Here is a 17166-nt window from a genome sequence, read left to right as displayed (position 1 = left end):
ACATTTTATTTTTCTTCTGCATCACAAGTCTCGATTTCCATTAAATTTGTATATAACTTAACAATTCCTCAACAGAAATTTGAAATGGATATTTAGTCCATCTGCACACCACAATAACAGATGCTGGGCTTGGATTTATGATCAAATAGCTGGTGAACCCTTTCATCTGCAGCATAGTTTAAGTATTATAGTTGTCAACTTTTACCTGGACCACTGTTGAGGTGTTGCATCCTTTAAGAATAAGAGAGCGCTAGAAGTCAATGACACTGTAAGTGCCCACCCCATCCTCTCAAATGTGCTGATGTGTGGTGTTTTGTTTGCAGTAATATTAATTGAATGTATTGTGGAAAATACCTTCTATCTGATACACTTAAAATGATCCCTCGTCAGTTATAAACTGTACATGGTTTGAAGCCCCTCTGTGAATTTCTGATGAGATCTGATGCAACAAATCTCAGCATTGCTATACATAGTCAGAGACAATCCTTCCACTCTCCTCTCTGCAGCTCTGCTGCGTCACCACGCTCTGCGTTAAATGAACCACGTCTGCTGACTCAATGACGTGCAAAGCCTCTGACGTTCCTCTTTCCTCTCCCCTGAACTGTCTGGATTTAGGGATTCCTCCACTCCATACTCCCCCCTTCTCTCGTGTCCAATCTTCAGCAGGCTGCAACCATATGAGTCAGTGAGAACGGTTTCCCTGTGCTGTCTTTCCCCCCATTCTGTGTCCCTAATGAGCAGCTCAAAAAGGAGAGAGGGAGAAGAGGGAGGGCTTAGCATTCATTCACCCCCCTGTGAAGCAAAATATCCTGCCTAGTGTCATGGCTGCTTCAGGATGACCTTCTCTGCTGACCTTTATTTGTAATGTCATGCCATTGTCCCTACTGAGAAAGAGACTACTGACATACAAACCCAAAACACTGCCGTCATCATATATTTGATATAGTAAATTAACAGATGGTTAAGCAGAATTTTTAAAGAAAAGAAAAATATGGCTGATTGTAGTTCTAGTTTTTTTTTTAACATGAAGTTTGATTTCTATTAGTGCAGACATCAGTTCTTGTATTGCAGTTCATTTGGTTTGTGTGCTCAGTAGGTTGTTAAAACCAAGAAAATTGTGATCAGTGCTGAAATGATCAGTCAATCAAAAGAACATTTGGCAAGCAATGAATGAATAAAGTGATTTGACATGCAAAAATGTTCAACATTCACACATTCCAGGTCTTAAAAATCTTGAAACCTTTACTGCTTTTATCTACTTTACATAAGAGATCATAAACACCTTAGATATTTGAACTGTTTATTTATACAAAACATGCTTTTTAAAGACTTAGCCTAGTCTCTGGAAAATGATGATGGGCCTTTTAAGTATAAGTTTTTAAGTAGAATGTGAATTTTAAGTATTTGTGTGTTCACTTAATCAAAAGAAACAGATATAAACAGAAAGACAGGATTAATTGTTGAATTACAATTTTTTTTTAGTTCATAGCAATGCTAGATTTCCTCTTCACCGTCTCCTCAGATCTGATACCGCTGCTGAAAATGACAGAAAAGATGGGTAAAATTAACAAATCTGCACTTTGAATTGGTGATCAATATAAGTAATCCATTTTAAACCATTTATTCATAGAGTAAAAATGACATCCTTGCTAGAGTTTCCATTTTTCAGTAATCATGTACCAGGGGAATATTTGTCCTAACGGTGGTGTTACAGGAACAAATATCGAATATACTAAGTATCTTTCTCTGGAAACCATGAATATTTACAGAAAATTTCACGATAAACAGAACACGTAATGGCATGACCTTGTGCCAAAGAAAAGGTCGTAGGCTCAACCAGATTATTTGCAATCATCTTCCAGATTGGCCATGAATTTTTGGACCAAATACCATAAAAGTCAGAGATGTGTATTTTAAGTTATCTTGAAATTTCTTGAGTAACTTAGTTTTTAGTGAAACGTTGACAAGAAACACAAATAACTAACAAATAATCATGATATAACAAAAAAACAGTTATGTAAATCTAAATCATTGCATCTATTAGTTCTTAGACTCTCTGACATTGAATGTCCTTTTCCAGGAATGGGGCACCTCAAATTTGTGAGCTCCCCACTCATCACATTATCATGCTCCAATAATCTCTTTTATTCCTACTCCAAACATGCTGGGCCCCGAGAGAGGAAGGAGCCTGGAATCCAGTGGAAAATCCTAGTCAGAGACACACACACACACACACACACACACACACACACACACACACACACACACACACACACACACACACACACACACACACACACACACACACACACACACACACACACACACACACACACACACACACACACACACACACACACCACTACTGGCATAAACACATGTAGAGAGAACTACACAACAGCAGCCCAGCAAAGAATTAATAATTATTCAAAATTCTGGATTTTAGAGGTTAGAGGTATTCATTCAACTTGCTCATTACATTACATTACATTACATTACTTGCTCATTGGCCATTATGTCAAGCAACTATTGTATTGTATTCAGTGTCACTGAAGGTTTCCTCTTACGTGTCACATGTATGATGATTTGTGAGCATAGTTTGCAATAAAAAAAAAAAAAAAGGTAAAGCAATACTCAAAATGCCCCCCTAATACAAAAACAACATTTAAAGTTTTGAAAAAAATTACATTTGAAAACGTTATTATCATTCATGTCTATGACTGTTAGTTCAAATATACACAGAAGTTCAGATGAAATATCTGCCAGTTTGAGTCTTTAAAACAGGAAAGCTTGAATTCCTGAATTATTCACATTTTAACCACATTTTACTTTTTGCTCCATGTGTATTGCATGTGTACTTTTCTATGTTTACCTAGAACTCGAAATATCTTAATCCTGGTGTGCTGCTCTACAGAACTTTAGCAGTAATCTGAATAATTGTATAAATATTTGTAGTAGCAGTATAATTCACTACATATAGACACCAGGTGGCAGCATTTAACAAAGAATAACACAAGACTGAGCATGTAGAATAGAGATATAAGTATTCCACCAATTTTACACATATTCATCAGTTTGACAATTAAGATTAATACCAGTCAGCCTGTAAAAATATTTGTATATCGTCTTCTGTGCCTCTGAAGGTAGCTTTGTCAAGTCTCTAAAGAAATGCTTAGTCAAGTGACATGGCTTGAGCCGTTCTGTCTTTGTCTCAGAAACTGCAAATCTATTCATAATTTAGGCTTAAAAGATATATTTGCCAATCATGGAAGGCCTCCATGAATGGTTGCATTATGGGACTTGTGTTTTTGAAGCTTGAACCATACGAACTAAGAGTCAGTATAGGTTGGCCCGTGCAGGATCCACATCTTGTAAGTGCCATCAACTGTACAGAGCTGGAGTATTAATTTGCTTGAATAACCTTTTAAGAGGTTGGTTGAGAGAGTTTGTAATGGTCTCTGAAATCTTAAGCAATCTTAGATTTATTATTTTACATTAAGTGACTGTAAATCATTTTACACAAAGTAAATGCCTGCTATAGAGGCACATTATTATATTTATCATATTCATTTATGCATCAGGAAGAGTATGTTGGAATAGAGGATTCATGTGTGATCAAGTACAGGATTTTTCACTCTTAATTTTAGAGTTCCCTTCACTACATACACTCGGCAGTCAGTTTATACAAAGATGTTCAGTTGTTTTTAACATTGTTGGAAATGTCTAAAGTTAATTGCACCACTGTAATAAATAAAATTAACATATTTATTACTAAGGCCGTAAGTGCTTGACTGCTTGATATGAGAAGAGTTTCAAATTGTGTCTTCTTCCTATTTACATACATGAGGCAGGCAGAATATTAGAAACGTCTCTACATGTAATAAAGCTAAGCACAAGGCCATCAGTACAATTTAAAAGAATAGAATTAAGTAGCTGCATTGCACTTTGTCAGTTTGAGTACAATTAAAATAATCTATTGACACAGTCTTTGTTTTTAAATGAGGGATGAAATGATAGTGGTTTGTACTTGTAGAAGGGGGGCTTTGTGAAAAGATGATCTTAATGCCCTACATGATTTTCTGGAGACAGTTCTTCAGGACACTTACAGTGTCACAGCATTAGCTCAGGACAGTCTTCCTTATGTTTGCGTTGTTTTACCCGATTGAGTTTGAGTGAAGTTTCTTCTTTCACATCTTGTATCATCTCGTCTACTGGAAATAACAGTGACTTCATGGCAGGTGTTCAGGGCTTGGTTGTGATATGATGATATATATATATACCACAGTGTTCTTTTTTTTTTCTTTTTTTTTTAAACCTGTCACTACAAGTCTCTATGAAGGACATGTAGTACACATTTTGAGGGTTTAAATCTATGTGTTTTATTAAATAACATAGTATGCTGTACTGTAAAAGTGAGCAAAGTTGTCAGCCAACGTCCTCTTAAAAAGAAAAGAGGTTATGTTACGACATGTTAACAACTGCAGGTTATTTTGGGCAATAACTCAAGGCTACATCTTTAAAATGGATTGTGATGGTTTGTGTCTTTCAATTCTGCCACAGACTTATTTATGTATCTTTGTTCATAATTTTTTTTTCAAATAGGCTTGTGTGAATAAAAATAGCTGCAGGGGCTCTTGTACAGTAAGAAGCATGGGTATCACTGTAACAGAGAACATGCTTAAAAATAACCTGACTGCTAGCTGCAGGTGTTGAGCCAAGGAGGACAGGCTGTCTCAAAAAACCTAAAAAGGTCTCATGAGGCTTTCACTATTGGAATCTGCCACAAAATTATGTCAAAACTTGTTTCCTGCTGATACGTAGATGAATACTTTAGATTTCTTAATGTGAGATGTCTGTCAATTTATACATATATGTATATATACAAAAAAAAAATATATATATATATATAGTTTTTAAAGACTAGTCTTCCTGCCAATGATGAAAGGACTGGCAATATGCCACTTCAAAACTAATTAGATCATTTTCAAAATAACAATTGTTATGTGCAAGCATCTCTGGTTTGCTGTACAGACACCATGTATTTATTTAACCTTTCATTACTATAATAAAAATCTTCAAATTGGAAAAGGCAGTGGATGAAATATATCTCCAATTATTTATTAAATTTGCAAGTGCAGATGTTAACTCTTCATCTCCAAAGTGCAGAATGAGAATGAAATTTGGGGGTAAATGCTATATATAGTCTTAAGTGCGTCCATACATGGGGTGGAAGAGGAACAGCATTCCTCCAGTGAGAGGGTAATATTTTTGTTAACCTCAGCAAGTGCTTCCCAAGCGGCATCAGGCTGGTCTGCCACCGCTTTGCGCTGTTTTAATCTCTTCGGGTAAGTCACTTTTGTGAATATTTGCTTGCGAGTGTGCTCATTGAATTGGAGAAATAACTTTGGCAAGTAGTAGTTCAGAGTAGGAAGAGAAGTTAGGTGCTGTCGAGCCTGGACAGGTGAAGTGTGTTGCTATAATAAATGGCTGTAGATAATCTGTCTCTTGTGTGGGAAAACTAAGCAGCAGACTGTAATCTCCCTGAGCAGTACTTCCTTACATACCAGGGTATTAAAAGGTTACTGACCCTCTTTTCCAAATTATGTCAGCAAGAAGAACTTGGCTTAAAGTGATTATTTGTTTAAGAGGAAGGAATAATTAGCAAGTGTTGATATGACCATTGGTTTAAATGTTAGTATTTTTCAATTTAAAATAGCCTGTACAGTGTGATGACTCTAATGTTCTGCCTTGTGGTTTGAATTAAATATCGAGAGGACTGTACTGCTGGTAATGAATCTATTTCCTTCATTTCTCCAATCATGGATACCCAGAGTGCTGCAAGCTATTCATAGTTGAGCTGTGTGAAGTTGTAAGGGGAAACATTTGAAGTGCTGAGCTCTCGTAATATTTTGGAACTGCTCAGATGACTCTTAGATGTTGGATTTTTAACATGTCTTTCTGTGAGATAAATACATTCATATGATATTTATGTATTCATGAACTATTACTGTTTTAACAGCAGTAATTTCTGTTGAGTCTCTTAGTAACTGTGGATCCCGGATACTGTTGAATTAAAAGAAGGAAGCGTATTGAATACAGTAACTTTGTATGAAAGAGACTTCGTGATGACAGTAATAGAAAAGAAAAGACTTATATTGACATTTCTAACATGGCTAACACACATTTGGTCTCCCCTTGCCCACCCTGGTGCACTTGACCAGCTCTCCTTGAAGTGTTCCAGTCATGGCTTCCAAAGTCATACCTCGGTATAAGACGAAGCATGTGAGCCAAGTCAAAAGTGATTATGCTTATCATCACACTAAACATGTTGTCACGCAGAAGACAGAAAGGTATGAGGGTGAAATTTACCTGCTACTTTGAAAAGCACAGCTCTCGCTGCTTTGCCCGGTAGAGCAAAAGATATGCATAGAGCCATTGCTGAGGGGCAGATCTGATGGTGGGTGTTGGGATTCCTGCTGCATATGTGTCTGCTTCCTAGCTGGCTGTCAATTCATCTGCTGAGGTCATATTTAAAGACGTGGAACAAATCAACCGATTACAAGGTAATAAATGCTCAAAGAGACTGCAACAACAATTCAATTATTGAAAATGTGTACATTCAGATTCAAACTTATTGATGAGGCTGGATTAACAGGGAATCAAAACTGAGGTCCAAACTGTGCATCTAACAGCAGCAACTGAGCTCTCCATCCACTCCACTCCAACATTTGGGTTTATCAATGTTAGACTTTTTAGACTTTTTATACACTGTAGCTCTTTTAATTTGTGCACATTCACTAGTATTTTAAGAAACACTAAAACAGTATGGCAGATTCCGGATACAAATTGAAAGCATACATGTCCATTGTTGTATTTATTTTACCTTATGCTAAAATGGTACAGAAAATTGTACTATTATTGCTCACTGCCAGCTTGAGTGATCCATGTACCATGAAGACAGATCACAAATTATTTAATTACTTAAACTCAAATGAAATATGAACTCTTTTCAGAGAGAAGAACAAGAGAAAGTTTAACAGCTCTCAGTTTGTGCTTGTTGAATAAATGACAGTCTGACCCAATTTTGAGCAATTTTGACTTAATTTTGTGATATTTATTTTTAACTTTGATGTACAACATAGAATTAGATCAAACACGATACATGTTCAACCAAGGGACTCAAAAAGATATATAATTTCCAATGTAAAAGGTGCATAGCTTGGAGACGATGCAGACATGCAAGTGAAAACAACTGAAAACACGCTTCAGCATCTAAAACCGTGTGTTGGCAGTCTTTAAACATCTTACAGTTATCACCAGTAAGTCTATCGCTCTATTTCATTGTGAGGTCCAGACGTTCTGGAGCCAAGCCCAGGCCAGGACTTCAGAAGGTGCTACAGCTATCAATGCTCTGCCGCTTCTGCCAGCAGATCTTTGCAGATTTCATTACTCAGAATGATGAGAGATATGTGTGTATTTTAGTGCGTTGCTGTTGCACACTTTTACAAAGCATCGCATCCTACCGAGCTCTCGGTACAGCTCTGCCACGCAAAATAGTTATGCTGAGCTTGATATACATGTTGAAGGCTGGCTGTGCTAGCTTTTTCATCACTAGTGATGAGAGGAGAGCAGAACAAAAACTGCCCTAAGTCCCAGATCTTAACCAATACATTTAAGTTCTGATCACCAAGTCATTTGTAGCAAGCTGCCATGTTGTCATGTAACACATTCCTTATGTCAGATGGCTCAGGTCACCACTTGAATCTGACTTACATCTGACGCCAGTTGCTATAGATGGAGATACCAGTGCTCACAAAGTTTCTCTTGAAGTTTTCCATGAGATTGATTGGAAAAGAAAAATATGCTGTGAAGATTTTATGCACAATGTCAATTTTCTGACAGTTTGATCAACCCTAGACAAGTATCGTTTAAAAGAAATTTTGGATGAAATCTTAGTCAATGTCCCTGATATTTATTGGTCAAATATATATGTAACACCAACTACTATTTGCCTTTTCACGATAGATTTGGCTGCAGTCAAATGAAAGTGCAGAATGACTGGTTCCAGCATGTATGTTTATTCAGTCGTTAACTGGAATTCTTGAGGGTGCTATTCAGCAAAGGTTTCTGTAAAAGGTAGTCAATATATATTTAAGTATTCACTCTTTGTAAAGCAAATTGCTTGGTACAATACTGTAATGAAATTGGTATAGAATCACATTAAGTTGTTATTGCAAAAGAGTGAAGTGGGTCTCCAATAACAGGTTCAGAAGAACCACCAGTTGTCTTGAAATTCGTAAGAAATTTGTCACCACTTTGTACCACTACATAATTACTTCGAACTGAAGGAAAACCTCACGTGCATCTTGGGATCTTTTAGCTGAGCAAATGCTTCTGCAAAACTAAAAACTTGAAATCCATTATTGTGGGAATTTCCTTTGGCTCATAATGATAGGCTCCCTTCTCAACAGGAAATCAAGCTCGAAATCAGTGAGCCAGGTGCAAGCCCAGGCCAGAGAGGCTATGGCAGAACAAGCCTATACCATACCGGTGTTCCGGCAGAGGTGAGTTCCCTATGGCTGCGGTCATATGTCAGGCTATTTTAGGTATAAGGTAATACTGAACTCTCTACTAGCTGACCAATCCAATATCAGATTTGATTTGTTTACAACAACATTATCATTATGTTCAGAATGTAAAGTTGTGCTACTAAAGTGTCCTAATGTTTCACAATCCAATATATAGAAGATATCAAACATGTAGTTTTCTCCCAGTGGTGCTTCAGTCAATTTTGATAGAGGATAAATTTGAGTTATGTGTTGTTAGGACTGCTGAGGAGACTGAGGAGTACCAGAGAGTTAGCAAAAATGTTGGGAAAGGACTAGCTGTTATTCAGGAGGAGCTCCACAGGATGAAGATGACCACTAAGGCCCAAGTAGAGAGTCTTGCAATACAAAACGAGGTAAGTAGCCAATTGGACAACAATTCACAAAATAATGTGTGCACTATATTTGTTTTTGTTTGTTTGTTGTTTTATTCATATTTTTGTGATTTAAAAAAAAAAAAAAATTAAACTAAACAAAGCACTAAGGTTGTTTACGTGGAAACATGGTTGTTCGATTTACAGCCAAAGATACATCTATGTAAATTTGCCACCCCAAAGTTGAGGCAGGGAGTTTTGTTTGTGTTCAAAGGGGACTAAAAAGAGATCAGAAAGATAAAACAGAATTTTGGGCAACCAAGGCAGGCAAAAAAGTAGTGATAGGTTTCACCTCGACTAAGTGTCTTTAAGTTGTCTAAGTCAGCTAAAAGTTTCACATATGAATAAATACAGGATATTTCTGTATTTCTGGCATGCTTTAAATGTAGGCATTCTCTAGATCTGGAGTAATCTGGAACTGGTTTCTATAGTGTTCCTTAAATGATAAAATAAGTCCACTAAACCGTTACCCATGTCTGCTGCACTCGTCTTCAAAAGCCAAATGCTTTCGTTCTCCGTTACTCTTTAAGGTGGTCATTTTGTTTTCTTTTTAGGTTTGACTGCACTTTTTTTCAGAATTTTACAATGGAATTTAAAACTGTAAATCTGAGTAAGTGAAGTTAAATAATGCTTTATTTGACAACCTTAATTTAGCAATTTTTTGTTTACCATTTGGATACATATTAAACAATATATCAACTTAGAACATTGAATATGCCAGCTTTAAATAATTCCTACAATAAGACATTTGTGCATGATAAGTGCTAAAATTAAGAATGTGGATGCCCTGCCTCATCTAGCAGGTGCAAGAAGTCAGACAAATAATACTAAATGTTGATGATGACAACATGTTGTATTGAAGTGCTTATAATATTGTCCTCATATCATACATCATAAGTCTAGTAGTTGGTCTATGTATCAACTATGCATAATAAAAGCAGGACTTTATCTCTAGTTACTGTTTCATTCGAGTTCATAGCCAGTGTAGTAGGATATGTCGTTGCCTTGTAACTTGTGCACTGGACTCTATACATTCTCCTGATACAGTTTACTCTCTCCAGGTTAAGAGCATGATGGCAAAGAGGGGGGATATGTTAGATGAAATCCCCAAGATGCCGGACTTCCTGGTGGCCCTGCGGCCCCACACAGTGTGGGAGAAGACCCCTGTCAAACTGTTCTGCACTGTGCAAGGAAACCCGAGGCCCATTGTCAAATGGTCAGAACAATCACATCTCAGGCGTTTCAAGTGTATTCAGACTAATTTGGGTTGAAATGTATTTATTATATATAACATATACTATGGAGGGAAAAAATAGAATTGCTACTTTGACCTGCCCGAAAAGATTTGTGAGCATTGGCAGCCTTTTTTTTTAATCCTTTCAATACCAATCTACAGTACCCTATTAGCATCTATCTCCTTGTAAACATCTGCTGATATTTATTGTAGAATGGCCTGTCAGACTCATCTGTCCAAATACACATACTGATGTATAAATATTTGACCATTTTAAAGCATTAGCGTGCTGTGAAGAAGATATCAATGACTGCTAATTCTGATTGTTCACAGGTATAAAGGAGGAGTGCCAGTGGACCCACTGAGCGCCCCGGGAAAGTATAAGATTGAGAACAAGTATGGAGTCCACAGTTTGATCATTAGCAGGTACGAAACAACCCTGAGCAAAAGTACAGTTTTTGCTGGAACATGTGTTCCTAAAGTATTAACTGAAAGGCACTGTTGATGCTCTCTAAATAAGTGACAAATAAAAGGTATATAAATGTGTCAACATTTTGTAAACAATGAGTTTCAGTTCAGCATTGGTTGATATCTGATCATAAAAAAATTCCATATCTCAGTTTTGAAGACGATGGAACAGTAGACAACTCACACAGCAAATATATTATGGAATGTATTCTTTAAAAAAAAAAAAATCTAAAACAGAATTAGCCAATAGTATTCATTTAATATGCACCCATCTCATCTGCCTCAATCACTCTTTCCTTAAACTGACATGCCTCAACTAACTACCCAGTGGCAGGAACATTTTAGGTGACAGGAAGTGAAATTATGACACCATGAATGTATTATGGGAACTGGCTACAGGCTTGTAACATGGACACCGTAAACCAAAAAAAGGTTTCTAACTTCCTGAATGGCTACTGTATTGTCTATCAGTTTTAATCCCACTGGCACCACCCACATACTGATGCTCAGTCTATAGACTTTACAATGGGCTCCACAAGGTTTTCTGACTCTTTACACATACAAAAATGTATGAGACATGTATTATATATATAAATAAATACTTTACCTTGTTTGTAGTTTGAGGTTTCCTATCAAGAATTTCCAAAATGTCTTGTTCATAATGTCAATTTATGAAGAAAACTGGGTATATTTTTAGTTGCAGTACTGTGAGTGGCCACAGGGCCAAATTATCCAGCTCTATTATTCGAAGGAAAGCAAAAGAGAAGGAGCCTGGAAGAGACCGAAGGATTATTAACAGGATTAAATAGGTTCACAGTAAAAGTTTACAATTTCAAAATGTTTATTGTTTTGCCCATTACCTTTATTTTTAATCAGACAGTTGACTGGGGAGTGAAAGTGAATATTGTGGGCTGAGGGTTGTGCCCAATGTGCTCTATTTCGTCACCTTCAAGACACCTCAGCTGTTCATGTCCAAACTGCTGACCTTTGCGTCATTCGAGCCTTGAATTCCTCCCGCTGCTCTCCCTCTCTCTCTCCCTCTCCCTCTCTCTTTCCATCTTTTTATCTGACGCACTGAAATCTCCGGTCTGTCATTATATTACAGGGTCATCGAGGAGATTGTTGTTTATGTGCCAAACTTCTTCAAATTTAATAATTTTCAGTTTACAGTGCAAAAACAAGCAAGTAAAAAGCTCTGTTGGAAGAAGGACACAGACTTTATGTCCCCCACAGCTGAGAAAAGGGATCGTCTTTTAAAATAGGTCTGTCCGGGCTGAAGGTCACATTTCTTCCTTCTATTCTCGACCTCAGACTTCTCTTCAGTTGCTGTCACAAGGGCATGGCTGTCTCTGAGCACCTCTTCACTTTGTCAGTTATCAACAGATGATGTCTTCTGTCGTTATCAGACATTAACTTGAAGACTTTACCGCTGACCTTGGAGAACCACAGTCGTGTTTTTGAGAAAAAAACAAAAAGAGCTTTACTGTTTCTATGTTATATATTACTCACGCCAAGATTTGTCATAGGCTCAGCTCTTTTATTGTTTATAGGAGTCCAGTTACCTACTGTTGAAGGAGGGTTGGTAGTCATCCTGGGTTTCATAAATACTGATATTGGACAGCTATCTAGACATTAACAGTTGCAAATGAAATCATGAACACAAAGAGGCCAGAAAGACAGAAAGACAAACCAATAATTCCAAGGTTGGATATCTGGGTTAAACATCTGGGTTTGAAGCTCTTTGTATTACTTATTTATGTGATGTGAGTTGGGAGCAGGTTCGTAAAACAGACTGAAAACATAAAACTTTCTTACAGATAATTTGTTTTTAAGCATTGGTGGATAAAAATTGTAATCCCAAAAATAATCCTAACAGCTAATGTATTTCATTCAATTACTTTTTGATGTGTTTGCACACTGTTTGCTCTTGTAGGTGTGTTGTGAGTGATACTGCTGAATACAGCGCCGTGGCCACCAACCAGCATGGCACGGCTACCAGCAAGGCTACAGTTACTGTGAAGAGTAAGCCTCTCTCTGTCTCACTTTGCCTCATTAAGACATTGTTTCACCGATGTGTTTCTCTTGTAAACATCCATTTCTTTAATTCACAGGGCCAGCAGGAGTTGCTATGTCTTGCCAGCTTGGACTAGGTGAGAGTATAAAGGGAGTAACTAAAGATCAAGCTGGAGGGTGGGGGTGTCAGACACAACCACTTTAAAACACATGGAATAATTTGGCTGATAAGCAGTGGAAACTTGGGCGACAAGCTGTTGTCATCTTTGACCCACACAGAGTAAACACAAGAGAAAGCTCTGTTCACAGTAAACACGTACACCGTTTTTTTAATCTAGATAATCATCTATATGCTTTTGTGCAATGTTTTAGAGTTTAGAGATTAAATAATGAGCGGATTAAGCAAATAATTTGGTCCACAATATATTTTCATTTTGACCTGAAAACAGCAGAGATCCAATACTCTATTTGAGATCCATTGCATTTTCATGTTTTGTTAAAATTGGACAAAGTCATCCTGTGCTCTCCTTTAACCAATCTGTGTTATTCCAAAATGCCAGAATGTGAAACATAATTCCTTTTATTATTTACTGTTCAAAATGCTCATACTGACACAATCTAATGTTCCTGCAGCCCCTCAATGAGTCATTATGGTGTAAAAAAACTACAGGATATAACAAAGTTACCAAACATTCCTCAAAATCAGTGATATCTAAGATACACTATCAAACCTCATTTTGATTGCTGGTATTTTTTTTTTTAGCAGGTTTAAGGTGCAATATGTAGAATTTGAATGTAAAAAATGTTGAAACTACAACAGTTACAGAAATGATTTAGAGCCTGATGTATATCCATATTTTTGTATTTGTACAATGTTTCTACATCATCATTTTTATGTTGCATACATATATAAATATACCCAAAATATACCAATTATTTCCAGACCCTGCTTAAAAAAACACGACGAGACAAGTCAAAAAGGTTTTGTCCTTTTTGTTCCCCTGCTGTCCAGTGCCCCATCTGACGGAGATCCATGCCAGTAAGCTGGAGGTCACCCTGCTCGATAGGTTCCCGGTGACGTTTGGTGTAGAGGGCAGCTCCATCAGACTGCTGTGTAATTTGGTGGTCGTACCCGACCTCCCCAACGTACCACCCCTCGCCCAGTGGTACAGAGATGGTCAGACATTCTTTCATTCTTTCGCTCATTAATCTGCGGAGCTGTTGTGTGTGTGTTTGTAGTGCCTTGCTTAATAATCTGCCAGAACTGCTATTATATTATATATCTAAAAATACTCAAAACTGCCTCAGAAACAAACTGTTGTTTTTGGTCAACAGTGTATTTTGTCACCACTCATTGTTTCTTCCATCTTGTCTGCGAAAAGATAAACTGCTGAAACCAAGTAAGCTGGCAGAGATGTTCGTGGGAGGAGGCGCAGCAAGTCTGACTCTGCCTCAGCTGGCCAAGGATGATGAGGGCCTCTACACCCTTCGTATCTTTACAAAGGATGGCACCAGCGAACATAGTGCCTACCTGTTTGTCTCAGGTAGGACACCACTGTGCATTATTGTAGCATGACTTCATCGATTTGATGAATTTGCTGCATTGTTTTATTGCAAAAGTAGAAAAATGAAAAGCACAAATAAGAAACCTTTGTTCTGAAAAAAAAATGCAAAATTCACAATTATAATTATAATACTGAGCAAATAGTGTAAATGAGAGCCTACCTCAGAAATTGAGACCACCTGAAATTCATCTGAGAAAAATCGAATGAAAATTACTCAGAGTACTGCTCATACTATGACTAAAAGCCTATTTCTGAATTGGTGCAGTGCAGAAATGCCACACAGCTAGAAGTAATTTGGAAAAAAGAAAGTTACGAAAAATAAAACTTTGGCAGCCACAAGAGGTAATCATTTGCTCGTGATGTAAACATGTTTCGCACAGCTGGATGAATAAATGAAAGGATGATTAAATTAATAATATTTTATTCAAAATCTTTATTGTGTTCTCTACTACGTAAAGGTTTTGGGAGTTAGTATCAGCAAAATCTAACAAGCTCATAAACTTAAATGAAGTTTATTTACTTTCCACCAAACCTGATCACAGAAGGTGCTTCAACATGACACAGTGAAGGGTCTTTTTTTTTTTTTTTTTTTAGCTGGTCCACAACCATACTATTAAATAGTGAAGGCAAATATCACATCACAAGAAAGTAAGCAGAAGGAAGCTTTGTTGTAAATACTTTCATTTAATTTTCCATTCCTCCCTATCTTCAACTCTTATTTCCTGCGACTAAAAGCTGCAACAAGTAAGATCATTGTATCAGTAGTACTGAATGATAGGTGTATGCAAATGAAAGAGGGGTATTGATTGTGCTTAAAATCGCCTTTTTTCTTTTCTTATTCCCTTCCTATGTCCTTCTTTTCTCAATGCCTAGATGCCACTTCCTCTTCGGCCGGAGCCCCTGGTGCACCAATGAGCGTAAAAGCATTTGACATCAACTCAGACTACGTCCTGGTTGCCTGGAAACCCCCCAATACCGTCAATGAGGCGGCAATCATCGGATACTTTGTGGATCGGTCAGTCCATACCCTGAAAGCCCTTCAGACTTTCTTTAATTAACCAGAGTTGGCACACCAACATTAATTACAGTGGAATTACACTGCACTTAATGCCAAGGAGATGACTGAAAGGATGATGTGTCATAGTATTTAGCGCTGAAGTTATTGTACACTGATATTTCTTTAGTTTTGGCCCAATAATAGACCAAAATAAGACATTTGAACTATCAAGAGCTTTATACTCTATTTCTTAGACATTGAATACACTAAAATATAGTTTAATTGAAAAATTGGTCCCAGGTTTTAATGATGAAAATAATTTATAATTACAGCCGTGCTGAACATTTTATTGGGCAATTCTATGAGAATAGTTTTGTTTTCAGATTGTAGAGCTTCTTTTAACCAGGTTGCCAAAACAGTAGATTCAGCTTTGATTAAATAACATAAAAGTACTACAGTTCTTCACAAATCAAGATTATTATCATACACAGGTAGTCAAAATCCCACAATAGTTAGATTTGTAGTTCATCTTTTAAAATTGTTGATTGTGAAAAGGTTATTTACCCCAAATGATACTAGATAAATAAATAGATACATAAATACAAATTAAAAATATGCTCACTTTGTATTTTTACTTTACACTGCAGCAACTTGAAAAACAAGCATTCTATGTATTTTTGAGAAAGATGTCATCAGACAAATGATGTCATCTCCTGGTCCGACGTGTAGGTGTGAAGCTGGCACCGACACCTGGGTCCAGTGCAACGACGCCCCAGTGAAGGTTTGTAAATACCCGGTGCATGGCCTGAAAGTGGGCCATTCCTACCACTTCCGGGTCAGAGCCGTGAACAGCGCCGGCATGAGCAGGCCATCACGCAAGTCCGGCCAAGTGACGGCCCTCGATGCTGCCGAGAACGAGAGACTGCAAGGTACTGATGAAGGTAAATACAAAACACAGGACACCAGGATACCAGCAATTCCTAACAGATCTGTTGTCATCTTCTGCAACAGTGATTAAAATTGAAGGAAAATACGACATAGTGATCAAGGATGATGACCTGGAAGGTACAGTAGTATACAAACACTGATCTGTGATCAGTTTGGTTTTCTACAACCTTTAAACCACTTTATCATAATCTCACGGATTGCTAACACCTGTCCCTCTCCCCAAACCTCATTAGCAACATCATAATAACAGAACATTTTACATTTTAACAAAAAAAAAAATGCAATAAAGGAAATACATTTTCATTCCTTATCACCTTATCGAACCTCATCAACAGCTCACCAAGTTTGTTTGATGCATTTCATTACATCAGTAAATATTCCATCCATTTATACCCGTTGAATGCAGGTTATCAATTTTGTGAATAGATTCTGAAATGACCAAAAAGGTTCCACATGAATACAATTTGCAAAAAAGTCTAAATTGATATCCCGTCCTAAAATCTCATGCCGGAATTCTTACATTTAAGTTCTCACATGGTTGCTATGGAGCATCCAACAGGTCACTGGAGCATTTTGTTTTCTGGATTACTTTTGTAAAAACATGTGCCTTTTCTGTGATCCATAGAGAAAGGCTGAGCTGTGTTATGATACAGGATTATGTATTAGCTCAACGCTGAGGAATGACAGTCAAGAGCAGAGACTAGCCTTTCTGTAATAGATGCTGAATGTTTTGCTTAACTGGCAGTGTGTTATAACTGAGCTTGACCAACACATCAACCATTCAGATGATATCAGCCAGAAGAAACATAAAATTATGAGGCGAAAGTAATCCAGGAAAAATTCCCCTCTGTCATATTTCCGGGTTGTGTGTTATCCTTCCAAAGGTTCTATCAAAAAGCAAGAGACTACTGAGATTAAAATCTTATTTTGAAAGGCAAACTTCAGCCTGAACAAAATTTTC

At 37.2% G+C, this 17166-nt stretch overlaps 1 protein-coding gene across 3 annotated transcripts in view; it reads left to right on the top strand.

Moving 5' to 3' along the window:
* Window positions 1–5257: 5257 nt before the first annotated feature.
* myom2a (myomesin 2a) overlaps window positions 5258–17166 on the top strand; it is a 29209-nt gene continuing 17300 nt past the window's right edge. Inside the window, exons 1-13 of one of the 3 annotated variants that reach the window (XM_069689456.1) lie at window positions 5258–5345; window positions 6222–6350; window positions 8472–8564; window positions 8827–8962; window positions 10042–10196; window positions 10548–10640; window positions 12616–12704; window positions 12794–12832; window positions 13708–13872; window positions 14078–14239; window positions 15134–15275; window positions 15987–16186; window positions 16269–16322. In XM_069689456.1, coding sequence (XP_069545557.1) covers window positions 6244–6350; window positions 8472–8564; window positions 8827–8962; window positions 10042–10196; window positions 10548–10640; window positions 12616–12704; window positions 12794–12832; window positions 13708–13872; window positions 14078–14239; window positions 15134–15275; window positions 15987–16186; window positions 16269–16322 — 1435 coding nt within the window. In that variant the 5' untranslated portion in view covers window positions 5258–5345; window positions 6222–6243. Of the gene's footprint in view, window positions 5346–6221; window positions 6351–8471; window positions 8565–8826; window positions 8963–10041; window positions 10197–10547; window positions 10641–12615; window positions 12705–12793; window positions 12833–13707; window positions 13873–14077; window positions 14240–15133; window positions 15276–15986; window positions 16199–16268; window positions 16323–17166 lie in introns of all 3 variants that reach the window. The other 2 variants (XM_069689459.1, XM_069689458.1) reach the window with 2 other exon arrangements.

The sequence above is a fragment of the Brachyistius frenatus genome, unplaced genomic scaffold (assembly GCF_029030835.1).
Source record: "Brachyistius frenatus isolate BFR_SWC_R1_liver_20210118 unplaced genomic scaffold, ASM2903083v1 Contig_7, whole genome shotgun sequence".
NCBI lineage: Eukaryota > Metazoa > Chordata > Actinopteri > Embiotocidae > Brachyistius > Brachyistius frenatus.
Note: the sequence above shows the minus strand (reverse complement) of the source record. Positions and strands in the feature narration are given on the sequence as shown.